This window comes from Vicia villosa, unplaced genomic scaffold (assembly GCF_029867415.1).
Source record: "Vicia villosa cultivar HV-30 ecotype Madison, WI unplaced genomic scaffold, Vvil1.0 ctg.001512F_1_1, whole genome shotgun sequence".
In the NCBI taxonomy this organism is placed as follows: domain Eukaryota; kingdom Viridiplantae; phylum Streptophyta; class Magnoliopsida; order Fabales; family Fabaceae; genus Vicia; species Vicia villosa.
Window position 1 is genome coordinate 401,940 of NW_026705645.1, and position 16,513 is coordinate 418,452.

Sequence of the window (16,513 nt, forward strand, 5' to 3'; positions counted from 1 at the left end):
CCCCTGTCACCTATCTGACGACACAGAGGAAGAAGATCCTGAGTATGGTCCAACTGAGCCTGATGCGCACGGAGAATCTCCTCGTGGGCTGGTATGGGGTGGACCTCCCTCTGTAGTTGGAAGCATGTATTGGTGTGAGATTCTGTAGTATCAGGAGATGTACCCCTTGGCACAACTCCAGTCGTGCTCTGCTAGCGTTGTCTGTGCCTCCTCAGGGATCATGTGATGCTCTCAGTCTGCAAAGACCTCATCTAACTGCCTGCGGGTCATGGCGATAGGAGCTGAGATAGTAGGATCGCGACGTATCGTTTTCTCATATCCAAACTGACGCATGATGCGCTCCGGAAGATAGCGTACAATAATGGTCGAGCTCGCGGTCAACCATCCAAAATACAGAGCAATCTCGTCAAACGGAACTGTCTCTCGGGGCTCAGCATAACAGTAGTACTTGATGTCCTCGGCGACCATGCGGTCAAGACCGCGCCTGTAGGGATCCGACACTTGGTTCCCTCTAAGGGGGGTGAAAGCACTGACACGCGACATGACCTTCGTGTAGGTAGGCACCTCTCCCCAGCCAATAATGTCTGAGAAGTGCTGTAGTATCCAACCCTGAAAAAAATCACGGTTATTTCAAAGTACTATCAAAAAAATATAAAAAAGTAGAAGAGTATAAGATTGTTACCACCAAAAGAGTACAACTTCCCGCAACTGTCCTTGCCTTCCACAGGCATCCCTCTCCAATTCTGTGGTAACTGTACGCCAGTACAGCCGCTCCCCAGTTGTACTCATAGATACGTGCTATATTCGATAAGTACGTCAAGTAGACAACGTTTGTGTACGACGAGCTCGTTTCCACAAAGAGCCGAGTGCCTATCAAATATAAGAAGTAGCATCTCAGCGCCCGCTCTCTGTATATAGTCTGCTCCAACTCGTCCCTCTTAGCCTGCTGTGTCGCAGTGAGCTCCGCATTATATTGTCTCTGTAGGAAGTTAAACCTGACGTGGGCCTCTCGTGTCCTCTCCACGGAAGTACCTTTGTTCCAAAAATATTGGGTGCTTTCGTAGATGCATTTACGGAATGACGTAACTCCACTGTTCAATCACTAAAATGTCCATTTTTGTGGCTTGATCGTACGTTTTAAACCTAAAACATTACCTACATTGTCTATAAACACTATTTCTAAACATATCCAATCATTTCTACACCTAAATATCGAATTCTAATTCAATTTCACAAATACTCTAAAATAACTCGAAATATCAAAAACTTATCGATTAAATAGAGATTTGAACTTGATGGAATGTGTTGATACTTGATGTTGACAATGTAAGCCGAGCTCGGGAGAAAGAAATGTGAAGTTTGAAATTTGGGGTTGAGAGAGTTTGAGAGTGTTTAAGAGTTGAGAGTTTGAAATGAGGAGAATGAGGGACGAGAAGGGTCTAACGCGAGGTATAATGTCAAACCATTCCGTAGATGCATCTACGAAGGTCTTCCGCATGTGCATTTACGGAACAAAACAACATTAAACAAAAAAAAAGTGCTTCCAAAAATACATCTACGAAAATACGAAGACAATTTTGTCAATTCGATAATGTGCCTCATACCTATGGGGGTGGGTTAAGAAATTTCCTTTAGAAAACCATTTTAAAATCTCATAATTAGAACTTTTCACAAAATTACACACGCTTTTTACGAACCCGGTTTCAATTCTAAAACCCGGTTTGAACATAGAACCGAACCTCAATCAACAGTGGCAGAACTCGACGAGCATGTCCATTACGATCTTCCCTGGAATCGAAATTTGATTTCAATTTGATAAAACCCAAATTGCAGTGTTCATGTAATTCCCCAATGGCTCAGATTCCCAATCTTGATAATGCTCCCGTCAATCTCACATCCATCAGGTCAAAATCCAATTCAATTTCATTTTCAATTTCACTTTTCATCTTAATCATCATAATCTAAATTTCAACTTTTTTTTTGTTGCATTCAGAGAACACTCTCAAAAGGAACTCATCAACATCCTCAAGAATGTAATTGTTGCTTCCTAAGATTTTGTTCACTTAAATTGATATTACAGTGTTCTTATTGCGTTTATTTTGTTTGGTACTGATCATTGATTTCATAAGCGTTTATGATTTTTTAGGTTAGAGGAAAAAAGTGTTTGGTCATTGATCCCAAGCTTGGAGACTCTCTTTCGCTTATCATACAGTCATCAATTCTCAAGGCATTTTTTTAACCCATATTATTCATTTACTGGGTTCTACTTTTTGATTGAGTTTTTATAGAATTTGACCTTAGAATGCTGTTTTGGTTTTTTAATGATGTTGAGAGTTCACGTTTAACTCAAACAGGAACAAGGAGTTGAGTTGCGGCATCTTTCGGCCGACCCAATTCAAAGTGACTGTACCAAAATTGTTTTCCTTGTGCGCGCTCAGCCTGATTTGATGAGATTCATATGCTCTAACGTTCACGATGATGTATCTAAAGGACTACAGAGAGAATATCATGTTTATTTTGTCCCCCGTCGCACTGTTGTTTGTGAGAAAGTAAGCCTTCCTTGAAAACAAATCAATTTACGTTGACTTAATTAAGCGTAGTGTTTTTCTTTTTGAAGCATGAGATATTGAAGTTGGTAATGTAAGTGGTTGTTGTTTGTGTGCAGGTCCTTGAAGATGAGAAAATACATCATATGATTACTGTAGGGGAATATCCATTGTATTTATTGCCAATGGATGAGGATGTGCTATCGTTTGAACTTGATCTTTCTTATAGAGTATGTTGCGTATAACCACTACTTGATCTGATTTATTTTTGAGTTTCTTTAGTTTCTTTTAGTGTTATATTTTTAACTTTCATGTTTCTTGCATTTAGTATTTGTTTTGGTTACTTACTTATCCTTGTTTGCATTCTCTATGTGGTAGGAATGCCTGGTTGATGGTGATGCAAGCTCACTTTGGCATATTGCAAAGGCTATTCACAAACTTGAGGTTGTATTTTTGAATCCATCATGCTTTTGGTTTTTCTTAACACGGAAGCTTTAGCCTTGCAACATTTAGCATCTAACAAAAAGGAGATAGTCCAATAGAATTGTCCCTTAATGAATTATAATCATCCATGCATCATCATGAACGTGAAATGTAACTTGATTGTGACATGTTTTATTCGTTATAATTGTTTCATTTGATTTTATCCTTTAGTTTTCTTTTGGATTGATACCAAATGTGCGGGCAAAAGGAAAAGCATCTGTGCGTATTGCAGACATCCTAAATCGAATGCAAGCTGAAGAGCCGGTTAACTCATCTGATGTAATCACGCACCACTCTATTTTTCTCTTATAGCAAAAAGAATAAACGAAAGAAAATTTATAAGTTTTAGTAATTTGAAATACAACGTAGTGATCTTACTATTTTTTTCTTGGTTCAGATGGTTATGCCAGAGATAAATACAGTAATACTCTTAGATAGAGAGGTACTTCCTGTTTTTTCCATTTTATATCTTTTATTCATAATATGTAGTGTTTTGGGGATTTTCTCCTAGGTTCTCATGTGCTGTGTAATTTATAGATTTAGTATGTTACTACTTAAGGAATGCATGTCCTGTCTTGTACATTTCTCTTTTATTACTTCATAAGAAATTGTTTATTCAAGACTTTGTCCAAAACAGAGAATGGAAATTGGAATTTAAATGAATCATTACTTGTCACTGTTGTGCTTAATTTCTATTTCCACTTGATGTTGTATGTCTTTTTGAGGTCACTATTCCATTTGTTTGGGTTCAAGTGGCCTCCACATGGATGATGGTCATTGACATTGAGTATGCTTTGAATGTAGGTGGACATGGTTACTCCTCTGTGTTCCCAACTAACGTATGAGGGGCTACTTGACGAGGTAAGTTAATGCAAAACAGCCTACACCTTTGTGAATGAATATTAATGCATAAAAGTTTTTATTACTTTGTTATTTTATCATCCTTTTTTCTTGAGAATGTTCCCTAATAAGCTTTGTCAACTTAATAAACTCTTTCCCTTGTTCCTTTTTCATATGGAAAATTTTCTAACGTATGTTTTGATGTTTCAGTCAAGGAGTTTTACTGTTGTATGTTAGGTTCATGGACTATTATGCAAATAAGTTTTGATAGTTGTCTATTTTCATTTACTGAATTTGTATTGTTGCAGTTTCTTCACATCAACAATGGTTCTGTTGAGATTGATGGATCTATTTTGGGTCTTCCTCAAGATGGAAAAAAAACTAAAGTCCCACTTAATTCAAGGTAGGTTACTTTTTTCGCTTGCTAATCTAGTTAGTGATGTAACGGTACTTTTTTCAATGACTTAACTACTCAAATGAATTTTTTTTCTCTGTAATATGTAGAATTTTTTATTTTAGTACCACAAATTAAATATTAAAATGAATATTACAAGGACCAATTTCAATATGAACACATTTTGCAGGGACTAACTAAAAGAAAACAACAAGGATCAAACACAAAAAGTAGTATATTTGTCAGGACTAAAAACATTTTTTTACATGGACTAAAAACATTTTTTTTACATGGACTAAACCAAATACTCTTAATATTTGAAAAGCATATTTAAATCAAATCTAATAAAATAATCTAGCTTCAAGAAGCTTTCCTTTCTATCATCCTTTACATATTTTAATTTGATTGAAGGAAATCCATATTCACTCCTATATTATGATATATAATAAATACAAGTGTACTACGGGCTTAATTATATTTAATATATTTGAGATTTGTTGGTCTCAGAACACTTGTACACCTTCCCTGTGGAACTCTTAACACCGTCCCTTCATGCCAAAGACTAGACATTTAGATCGTGACCTGGTAGTAGGCGTTCCAACAAATCTGGAATAGATTCTGATACCGTCTTTAAATTTAGGTGGAGCCTAACTCAACCTTACAAAACTAGTTTGTAAGGCGAGGATTTCCCCCCTTATAAACATATGTTCAGGCCATCTCTTGTCCAACGTGGGACTCTTAACACATGCCCTCTCAAGCCCGAGACCGGACATATGGAGCGTGACCCGATAATAGATGGTCCAACGGAGCTTGAATGGACTTTGATACCAATTTAGAATTTAGGTTGGGCTTAATTCAACCTTAGAAAACCAATTCGTAAGTTGAGAACCACTTCCACTTATAAACACATGTTCATATCATATTTCATCAATTGTAGGACTCTTAACAGTATACAAGGATTTTGACCTGTAATTATGCCTTCATGACTATTCGTCTTTGTTATGTTATGGTATTTGTGTCAGAAATATCCGTGTTTCTCGATGCCCCTTTGTCTTTTCTCCGAGACCGCATTTGAATTGTTTCAAAAACCATTTTGTTTCTTTTTCCTTTTGCTAATAATTCTCATTAAAATAAAATTTACTTGCACGGTCTGTGTTATTGACAAACACTTTTCAGAGGCCTTCTCTTGCCTATATCTTCTTTTTCGTTAGTCTTATATCCATTTTCTGTTTCTTCACACATATTAATTTTTTCATTTACCTTTTTCTGATATTATTTCTTAAAATAACATTTATTTGCATGGTCTGTGTTAGTGACAAGCTTTTTAAGGAGATACGGGATCTCAACTTCGAAGTAGTAGTCCAGGTTGATTCATCTTTACCTCATACATCCTACTTTTCTCTTAATCTCTTTTTTATTGTCTCTCTTTCAAAACACACATGGGAACAGGGAGACTGGTTTAGATAAATATCTTTGGTTCTTTGTAGATCTATTTTCTTAGTTGCTGTCTGCAGTATTGCAGATTTTGCGTCAAAAAGCAACATCCATGAAGCAAGACTACACAGATATGACAACAACAGTGAGTAGACGATCTTACACTTGGGCATTGATTTTACTGTTGATTTTGTAAAAATAAAAAGAATGTTCTGAGACCAACTTTTCACGTAAAGTAACCCAGGGTATCCACTCAAGTCTGGTATTTCCTTTTTTTTTTTCTTTGGGGATCTAATTCATCAATAGTTTTACTGCAATACTTTATCTTTACAGCTAATGATACAGTTGTATGCTTGTTTGATAGATGCAATATTTAGTAAGTAAAAGAAATTACTGTTTGAATAAGATGTATGTGCATTATCAGCGGCATTTAAAAATGTTTTAATAAATCTTTTAAAATTAAAATCAATTTGTAAATATTTTCTAATATATTGCTTTCAATGAATATCCAGACACAGTCAGTTTCGGAGCTGAAGGACTTTGTGAAAAAGCTGAACTCATTGCCAGAGATGACTGTAAGACTGTTTTCATTATAATATTGAAATTTCATTAGCCGGATCTTCCTAATGAGAATCAGATGATAATTTTATACTCATTTTTCTCCAGAGGCACATAAATCTCGCTCAGCATCTATCGACGTTCACATCAAAGCCAAATTTCCTCGGGCAGCTTGATATGGAACATACAATTATTGAGGCCCAAAGTTATGACATGTGAGTTAATTCTGCATGCAGACAACTTAGAAATGGTATTATTATATTTTAATTTAATATAATTTTAACACCCATGAATAGTTTGATTAGGCTATTGCCTTTTGGATGCAGAAAATTAACCACAGTTTCACCTGACAGTCTATCAAGCTTCTGTAAATTTTAACTGCGTACTAAAAGTATTTGATAAATTAAGATTTCAAATTGGATATGGTTATGTTTGCAAGGTCAATAAAGGTCAGTTAAAATATATAAAAAATAATAATTTTAAAATATAATTTATATAAAACATGTCATTTTATATTTGCAGTAACTTCACCACTAGTCTTACCAAATACTTTAATTTTGATTGGTTAGCTTTTCAGCTAAATGTTAGGTGAAAATTGATTAGTAATTTCTTTGCCACATTTTTGCTATACATCGATCCTATAAATGCACGTTGTCATATAATAAGCTTGGATATAATAAACAATTACACTTTGTTTTCTGTAGATGATATTTGAATTTCTTTAATTTTTAGTCTATCATTTGTAGAACAAGCAGTTTATACTTTAGGTGTGGATTTTAAATTACACAGAATGGACTAAGAAGTAAGAATATGAATTGTTTGATAAAACCAATTAGTGTAGCATTGTTATATCGACGTCAATGTCTGTAGTTGACTACCTGGTGATGCATTATTGTTCTCATATTGCTGCATGTACATACATTTCTACAGAATAAAACTTATGTCATTCATATACGCAGATGCTTTGAGTATATTGAAGAATTGATCCATAAGCAGGAGCCTTTAATAACAGTCCTACGCCTTCTGATCTTATTTTCTATCACTAATGCTGGGTTGCCGAAGAAGCACTTTGACTATTTCAGGCAAGCTTGCGTGCTTTGTTGATCCTTTATTCTATTCTTTTTCATTTGTTACTCTTCTAGGTCTTTGGCAAGACTAACTTATGATGGTATTCTCATGTTGTCTTCTGTACAATGTATACTCAGATTTTATTTTTAAGTACTTAGAGTTATCTTACATATTTGTAACTTCCAATTTAGGAGAGAGCTACTGCATAGCTATGGATTTGAGCATATAGCGACACTAAATAACTTAGAGAAAGCCGGACTCTTTAAAAAGCAGGTATAAAACATGTATACTTGCAAAGGCAAATCCATTTATATATTCAGTATTGAACAATTAACCTTATTCTGCATGTGATCCTTTTAGGAGTCAAGAAGCAACTGGCTTACTATAAAACGTACTCTGGAGCTTGTGGTTGAAGACACTGATACAGCCAAGTAAAATCTTCTAGACAATGTGATCCTTAGACGTTTTTATGTTCATAAATTTCATATAAAGTTTGTGGCCACAATTTAGATTTTCTATGGAAATAGGGTAATTGATATGTATGTGACAGAACAGAAATGAAATATGGTACATGTATTTGTACATCGTAATATAATAGAAAACTTGATATGTCTGTCTCTGTTAAAATTTATGCTGCTTATTGCACTTGTAGTTTTTAAAATTGTCCAAGTTTATATATTGCCTGGTTCATGTGCAGATCTACACACAAATTCTCATGAAGTCTGTCTGAGTCTTTTGAATTGTCACTTGTGATTACACTTCTGATGCAATGTTCAACTTATTCAATTATTTACTAATTCTTATAATGATTTTCTAATTGCCAGCCCCAATGATATTGCTTACGTCTTCTCTGGATATGCACCTCTTAGCATTCGTCTTGTCCAGCAAGCCATTCGATCTGGATGGTAATGATAGATTTTTAACCCTGGAGATCTTCCTAGTTTTTGTTGTGCATGACATTTAACTTAAATGATTTTCTGCTATAAATCTTTGGTAGCAATGAATCATTCACAATTTACAATGTTAAACATCCTGCACTTTCAATTTTATAACGAACTGTAGCTCATGGAACTGTAAATTTTGTTAATTGATTGCTGCTAGAAGTCTTAAGCAGAAATGAATCAGTTTACAGTTTCAAAAGTTTACAATATTAAACATCCTGCAGTTTCAATTATAGTATGAAATAATCAGTTCTTTGGTGCAAATGTTCAAACAATCATATCTTAATATCTGATACTGATTTGTGTATATTTTACGAGCTTTGAATTGGGTATGTTGACAGCGAATTCCAATGTTTACTTGATGTGTATCATTGTTGCTCAGCTACACAGCTCATCAAGATATCGAAGCCTGTCGATTTATTTTTCATAAAAAGGATTTTTTGTAAAGGATGAAAAGAAGCATATAGTGATAGAAGATAACACATCTTCACAAGAAAACACATAAGAAAAACATAGAAATTAAGACCGAGAGTCCTGCAACAAGGCATGCCAAAACCTCTCTGCATGGCTGTATGTCTAACAGAGAGGCACATCTCAGCATTCTTTGATGGAACTAGAGGCGTTTTAATAATAAACAGCTTTTTATACATACTTAGACTTAGAGTATATTAGCTTTTTATTATCCAAAGCTTCACATTTTCCCTTTCGGCATACTTAAAATATATTTGATTTTGCCTTGCTACCTGTTGATTATTTCATTACTTGCATTAAAATTTGAAGTTAATTTCTATGTTGGAGTAATGAAACTGATGCTAAGATTGAACATAATAATTAATCTTTTAGGCGCCCTGTTGAAGAAATTTTGAAACTGCTGCCTGGACCGCATTTGGAAACTAGAAGGGTTAGTACTTGTCAAGTTGAACTACTGAAAAACTTGTTACTCATAATTGCCATTCTTAACAAATGTATTTTATAATGATATTTGAAAGTTTCTTTGAACAAGGACACATCGTGACTAACATTCCATTTCCTCATCTGAGTTATATTTAATGTTTTGCTTGCTTTATGGCTTGTACAGGGAGGATTCTCAAACAGCCCATCAACTGACACTTTATCTGGGACTCCAACCAGCGTGGCAAAGTATGTTTGAACAGTGATTTTTTTTTGTTTGTTCAGATTTTGCATCTCGTCCTTAATCGTCAATTAAATGCCAATAAAATAACTATTAGAAAATATTATTCATTTCAGGAAATGCAATGTTTACCAATTTGTATGATTTTCCTTGTTAAATCTCAAGATTAACGTTTCAAGGTTTTAGTTGTTAACAATGTTCAAATAAATCTGTATACTATATAGACTTTACCCAAAACTTGTGATTGTGGAGGATATTACTAGCACCATAGGTTTATTGCCTGGCAAAATCTCCCAACTGCGAGAATGATTTATAGCATGTATCATTTTTGCTTTCAGTTTTTGACGAGAGGTTCTTGAAAAGCAATGCTATTATAACTGGATGATTTATATTTTACATTGGTGTGTCAAAATTTGAAATTTTAAAGGAAGAAATCATATAATTGCGAGCATCCTTTTTTGACTCTACACATATTACAGGGTACCTGATGGAAGGCGTGCCCTGGTCCTTGTTGTCTTTGTTGGGGGTGTTACATTTGCGGAGATTTCTGCACTTCGATTTCTCAGTGCTCAGGTGTGTCTACTATTGCCCATTTTTTAATGTCTCTTAACACTGTTAAACCAATACGTTGTTTGTAATTGGTTCATATAATAGATTTGTGTTGCCTAGCCTGTAGTTTTACGATGTGTAGGATCTGTAGTATCTGTAATATGTTTCTTACTTATCTGGATCACTATTAGTTCCCTTGTTTTCATCGCCTAATTCTTGATTTGTCTCGCAGGAAAGCATGGCATATGATTTGGTTATTGCATCAACAAAAATAGTCAATGGCCAAACCCTGCTTGAAACATTCATGGAAAAACTAGGTTGATTATTGCTTGAGTTTTTTTTCTTGGTCCAGCGGGACAAGTTAATGTGATGATGCCAAACCAATCCTATGCCTAACAGAGTTCTTTAGTCTAGGATGATGCATGAAGCTCTGATGAAAGTTCTATGGTGCTAAAAAAATCTTCCTGTTGATTTTGTAAGATGGACAGATGGAAAGATAGGAATCTTGTCCTTCCAGGAGACCATCTGGAATGAATACTGAGGACTACTTTTCGCTGTGCTCTATTTCAATTTATGGACAATGATTGGACATTGTATGCAAGTGTGTTATTGTTGATTTTGGTTGTATATACTTGGAAACTTAAATAGCGGCATGGACCTTGAAATCCACTAATTTTTTCCCGCTAATTATACTTTTGGTATAGGGGTTTGAAGGGGGATCTTAGGTTAAGTTTTCCGGAGTTTGAATTAAATTTTTATTAAACAATTGAGATTAAAGGTAAAAAAAAACTGCAACAATGTTCTATTTTAAGGTAAGGATTCTTTACATGAATGATATAAAATGAAATAGAAACAGAAATAGAAGTAAAATACCATTTTGAGTGATATGTAAAATCTATTTGTTAAAGGGATGATGCCTTGCTAATTAATTTTATTGTCACTATTTACGATCATATATTCTATTAAGTTAGACTAAAATTTTTAAACTGTTTGTATAACATAGTAGAGTGATATATTTTTATTGGATGATAGTGTAAAATAATGAATTTCTATTAAAAAAATAATTTTATGATTTAAATCATTTTTTATTATAACTTTTTAAAAATTTATATAAGTGATTTAAAACTCATCTTTTATAAGTTAAAAATGTAATTTTGATATGCAGTAACTTGAATATTATTATGAAAAATTGTAATGTGATAAAAAATTGCATAATTGTTTAAAAAGTAATTTTTATAGACTATTTTGAATTGTTTTACATTTAAATGATTTTCTGAAAAATTGATTTTTTTTAATCATAGAAAAAGAATAAAATTATTAATTTTTTTTTACAAAACTATTGAGACAAAAATTTTAGTTGAAGTTTTTTTTGTAAAAAAATTAACAAATTTTTTATCAATAGATATATCATAAAAATTATGAAGAAGACCCTCTGTAACAAATAAGTCCTAGTCACATCCATTACTTCATTATCTTCTAAAAATTTCTACAACCAAGAGAGTAGGCAAATTTCTACTTTCTACTGTTTACTGAGTATAGTTTTTGTTAATTAATTGTTTCAATTTTATGAGTTAACTTCAATATAAAAATATAATAAACACTTTGGCTTATGTTTGATAGAATAAGCTTGAAATGATACAATCCTCACATAACATTTATTAAAAGATAATTTACAACATTTCCCTTTAAGAACAAATGGCATACAAACACTATGAATATTTATGAAGTTTCTGCACAGTTTAATGACCAATCTATATTTGAACTATAAACAATACAGTTATACACCTGAGGCTAGGAATTTTGTAAACTATCCTCCCCTTCAATTCGTTGCAACAGTTCTAATATACTTCCAGCTTTTCTCTTAGCTCTATCAGTTCCATTCTCTGATAATCCTTGAAGTGCTTCTTCTGCTCCATGTTCCTTTGCTAGTTTCAATTGCACTATATCTCCTGTACATACCGACCACAAAACCGCAGCCGCATTCTCCCGGTTTCGCGGTGATCCGGTTCGTATAACCTCAACTAAAATAGGAATTGGCTCAGCCTGACCGATCGCCATCCTGCCTTCATGATGGCCTGCAAGGATTGCCATTATAGCTAGCGCTTCGTCAACCATTCCACCCCCTGCGTCCTTCATAAACCGTATCAATGCAGCAACTATCCCAGCTTTTACAGCTCTAGCTTTGTTTCCTTGATAAATACATAGATTAAATATAGCAGTAGCCGCATCTTTTTTGCCTCTTGGAGTACCTTCGCAAAGTAACTTTATAAGAGCCGGGATAGCTCCTGCTGCACCTATTGCAACTTTGTTCTCGTCTAGAACCGATAAACTAAAGAGAGTCGCGGCTGCGTTTTCTCTAGCCTCCATGCTTCCGTTTCTCAGTACGTCAACAATATCTGGTATAGCTCCTGCGTTTACTATAGTTCCTTTGTTACTCTCGTTGATGGAAAGATTGAGAAGCGCTGTAACGGCGTGCTCTTGAGTTCGAGGATCACCAGAAGACAACAATTCTACGAGAAGCGGTATCGCTCCTGCCTCAGCAATACATACTCGGTTATCTGCATTCCTCTTGGCCAGCAACCGGAGCTCACCAGCAGCCGCCCTTTGCTGTTCAATATCGTTACTTGTTAGTTTATCCAACAAAGCTTTGATAGCAATTCTGTCACAATCTGAAAGACTGGTTCCGGATTTCGTTGTTTTACAGCTACCTTGCTTCTTTGGTAGCTCAACACCATTGCTTTCGCACCATAGACCAATCAGACTCTTCAAAACATAGTTAGGAGTAAGGGCTGTATGCAAAAGTGTTTGTTGTGTTTTAGGGCAAGTTCGGTGACCAGCATCAAGCCATTTTTGAATGCAGGATCTTTCATATGTCTGCAAAAGAAATTAAGAGTTTAATCAATAATCGTCAATGACACCATTAGAACAATGTTTTGTAAAAACACAATCGTGGCTAATACCTGACCGGTAGATACAATTACAGGATCTTTCATTAGTTCAAGCGATATAGGACATCGAAAATCATCTGGGATTACAGGAGACCGGTGCTTAACTGACACTTTCTCGTTCTCATATGCATTATCAATCTCCGGATTTTCAGTGAGCACCCAGTCCTTCAGTTTCCTAAGAAGAGACGAGACTGTTTCAAAACTGTCCGCTAATTCTCCATTGCTTGCTATGACCAATTCGTGTAATTCACTAGACTCTTTCTTTAAATCATTTATAGTCCTCAAATACAGCTTCTCGGAAAGCCTTTTGAGTATAGCAGGATCAGGGTCTTTTTCTTTCAGTGCTACAGCCATATCCAAATCTAGTTGTAAATCAGCGAATTCCGTTTGAGCTTTGGCTCTTTTGAACTGAGCATGCACCAATTCAATCTGAAAGAGATTAAAACAGTTGAAAAATGTCTTAATTTGCAGAAATTCAAAATCACAGCAAAGGACTATCATTGTAGAAACGACAGAAAATGTTTGAAATACCGTTGAATTGCATATAGTATTATCATCAGTCTCATTCCAATGTACGATAAATTTACCTGTTCTTGAACTTCCTCTGATATCTCAAGTTTGTTGTACGAAATATCACTCAATGCAGCTTCAATTTTTTCAGTTACTTGTTGGAACTTATTCGCTGCATCATTCCTTTGTAAAGCCTGTTGCATGTAAAGCAATTATTAAGTTAAAATCAACATTCCTTTCCTGCTCAACTAATATAACATATTCGGTAAACAAAATCGACCCAGAAAGCATGGAGCCTCTGAAGATGTTAATCTTTACTCTAATTATTACAAAATTACATCTCCTACTACAACATGGCTTATTTGGATTGGTTCATTTGAGCTTATATATTGACATAATCGATTGTAAGACTCTTTGGAAGAACTTATGGAAACTGCATACAACATGTCAATAATTTGTTTTCAGCTTATTTCAATAAGCTCTTCAGAATAGCTTATGGGATCATGAAATTTCAATCATCTACAAAACTAAGTTAACAGTTTCAAACAAAACAGAAAAGGGAAAAAGAAAAAGCCATACCTGATAAAGCTTACTTCCTTGGTTAACAGACTTTAGAAGGATCATAGCCAAATCCAAAGCAACCCTTAAAGCTTCAAAAGCTTCAAGCTGTTGATCACAAAGGGTCTCATCACAATCCTTCAATTCCTCAAACAAAGGACTCAGAAGCTTCACCCTACGGATCAAATTCCCATACATCCTCTTGCAAACGTTTTGACATTCCGGCAACCCAGAAATCTCCCTGACGGAATCAGACAAACGATTCACGACCATAGCCTTCGAGTTCTCGCTCCCACCCATTTTCAAACACGCGGAGAAAAAGTCAAAGGTGGAACCTTTGACAATAAAATCGAGCTAGCTTCGGATTTAGAGGATGATGAAGGGTACCCAGATGAGAAGGAATGATTATGGTGGAGAGATGAAACACAGAACAGACGAGGAAATTTGTGTCAGTTGAAAGACAATTTAGGAAAGAGAGTGGAATTGGAATTGGAATAGGAATAAATAAGAAACATTTATGTTTTAGAACATAGACATGGTTTTTGTTCTTGACCTTTTTTTTTTTTGAAAGGGTCTTTGTCTCGTGTCTTAGGGTCTTAGGTAAGAGAATCTAATCTATGGTGGCTGGCTGGTTCATGCTCATTACATTTTTTTTTTTTAATTCATGGTTTATATTTGCTATTTTCTTGGGTTGATTTTCATTTCATATTTGTGTTTCAAAATTTTAATAATAATCATAACAATACTACTTTTTTTTTGGTGATTTAAACTTTTATTTATTACTAGATACATTTTTTAGAATGGAAAAGAATTAAGTTAGTTAAACAAACAGATTAACATTGATTAAGAAAATTAATTAAAAATAATATTTTTTTTTTTTAGATTTCATAATGCTCTCACCATCTCAAATTAGGTAGGTGTCTTGTTTGAGTTTTTGTATGATAATAATTAATTGGATGGATTTAGTAATAAAACCAGTGGCATTTACTAAAACAATCATATTGATAGATAGTTATAGTTGATGGAAGAGTAATTCAAACAATCTTATAAATAAGAGTAAATTAATTTAACAAATAGAAAAAAAAATACAATTTATCTATATTGGCATATTAGGGTAAGATGATATGCATATTAATTGTTAAGACAATCCTTTATAGCCATATTTTTTTTAAGACGACCTTATGATATTTTGTAAAGTTGCAAGAAAAAATGCTCAAGTCATTAATCATATCCTTTTAGAATATAGTCATAATTCTGGTCAACACATCAGTCCAACTAAATGTAAGTTTTATGGTGGAAGTACTTCTGGATCTAATTGAAGTACATTGCATATATGCTTGGATTCACTATGGGACAAACACCATTTAATTATCTTAGAGTTCCTATATTCAAAGACAAATCTATAACTCATCATCTCCAGATCATAATAGATAGAATATTGGTCAAGCTAGCTACTTTGAAGGGTCGTCTTCTTTCTATAACGTGTAGGGTTCAATTTGCTCAGTCAGTCATATAAGACATGCTTCTATATAGTCTTAGAATTTATAAATGACCTATCGATCTTCTTAACAAATTATATTCTTACATTAGAAATTTTGTGTGGACAAGTGCCATAGACAATAGAAAGTTGATTACTACATCTTGGAAGATTAATTGCTCACCTTTGTATAAAGGAGATCTTGGTCTGAGATATATTAAGACAAGAAACAAAGCTAGTTATTTATTTCTTTGTTGGAAGTTTTTGACTATCAATAATCATTGATCTTTTAAGCTTATCAGTAAATACATTAGGCAAAAACAATTAATCATGCATCATATTTCTTCTTTAATATGGTCGGTCATTAAGTGTTCCTTTTCATTTTTGGAGGAACATAGTAGATGGTAGGTCGATAACGGAAAGAAGATTGATCTATGGACTAACAAGTGATTGGGATACAAAATTAAAGATTTACACATAATATTGCCAGTTGATATTCAAATTATGCAAACTACTAAGGTAAATTCAATTATCCAAAACCTCAATCGAAACATTCCTCATGGCTTATCCATTTTGTCTCCTCAAATTGCGGAAGACATTTTGAAGATTAACTTGTCATCTGATAATACCAATGCTGATAAACCCATCCGGACAGAATTTGCAAATGACAATCTATCTTTTAAAGATGCCTACAATTGTATCAGGAAGGATCATATTGAGCCTTTTTGAACGAAACTCATTTTACATCTCAACATATCACCTGTTAAGTTATTACTGATTTGAAAACTAATGCATAATGTTATTATAATAAAAGACAGTTTGATTCGAAGTGGTAGTGGGAATGGAATGAACATGTACTTGAACCCCAGGGTACAGGGTTCGATTCCCACGAAAGGCAAAAACTCTACTAGTGAGGGGGGTAGAGAAGATCATGAGGTAATAGTGCCGGGAACGCTGAAGGCTCGGGCTGTTACAGAATGCATATGATTTCGAGGCACCCTCTCTACAATCATGATGTGAAAATTGCATACCACTTGTTTCTTAGATACATATAGACTTTATTTTATTTGCATTG

General features: G+C 34.2%; 2 protein-coding genes across 2 annotated transcripts; one reads left to right on the top strand and one right to left on the bottom strand.

The window, feature by feature from the left end:
• Nucleotides 1-1,677: 1,677 nt before the first annotated feature.
• Nucleotides 1,678-10,632, top strand: LOC131635583 (vacuolar protein-sorting-associated protein 33 homolog). The gene is made up of 22 exons (XM_058906218.1): nt 1,678-1,904; nt 1,994-2,033; nt 2,147-2,227; nt 2,355-2,549; nt 2,666-2,776; nt 2,925-2,990; nt 3,201-3,308; nt 3,427-3,471; nt 3,834-3,890; nt 4,178-4,272; nt 5,577-5,628; nt 5,786-5,842; nt 6,210-6,272; nt 6,364-6,470; nt 7,215-7,337; nt 7,515-7,596; nt 7,684-7,754; nt 8,148-8,228; nt 9,108-9,165; nt 9,343-9,404; nt 9,876-9,969; nt 10,178-10,632. Exons 1-22 carry the CDS (start codon nt 1,852-1,854, stop codon nt 10,265-10,267), a joined length of 1,791 nt encoding a protein of 596 aa, XP_058762201.1. The 5' UTR covers nt 1,678-1,851; the 3' UTR covers nt 10,268-10,632.
• A 946-nt stretch (nt 10,633-11,578) lies between these two features.
• LOC131635560 (U-box domain-containing protein 14-like) lies at nt 11,579-14,591 on the bottom strand. The gene is made up of 4 exons (XM_058906188.1): nt 13,983-14,591; nt 13,481-13,597; nt 12,906-13,322; nt 11,579-12,819 (listed from the first exon to the last, which is right to left on the bottom strand). The coding sequence occupies exons 1-4, from the start codon at nt 14,259-14,261 to the stop codon at nt 11,737-11,739; spliced, it is 1,896 nt and encodes a 631-aa protein (XP_058762171.1). The 5' UTR covers nt 14,262-14,591; the 3' UTR covers nt 11,579-11,736.
• Between the last annotated feature and the right edge of the window lie 1,922 nt (nt 14,592-16,513).

Coding starts and splice junctions, on each gene's coding strand:
- LOC131635583 (XM_058906218.1), top strand. CDS start 1,852: ATGGCTCAGATTCCCAATCTTGATAATGCTCCCGTCAATCTCACATCC. Junction 1,905..1,993: donor GTCAATCTCACATCCATCAG/GTCAAAATCCAA, acceptor TGTTGCATTCAG/AGAACACTCTCAAAAGGAAC. Junction 2,034..2,146: donor TCATCAACATCCTCAAGAAT/GTAATTGTTGCT, acceptor ATGATTTTTTAG/GTTAGAGGAAAAAAGTGTTT.
- LOC131635560 (XM_058906188.1), bottom strand. CDS start 14,261: ATGGGTGGGAGCGAGAACTCGAAGGCTATGGTCGTGAATCGTTTGTCT. Junction 13,598..13,982: donor AAGGAAGTAAGCTTTATCAG/GTATGGCTTTTT, acceptor TACATGCAACAG/GCTTTACAAAGGAATGATGC. Junction 13,323..13,480: donor CAGAGGAAGTTCAAGAACAG/GTAAATTTATCG, acceptor AATCTCTTTCAG/ATTGAATTGGTGCATGCTCA.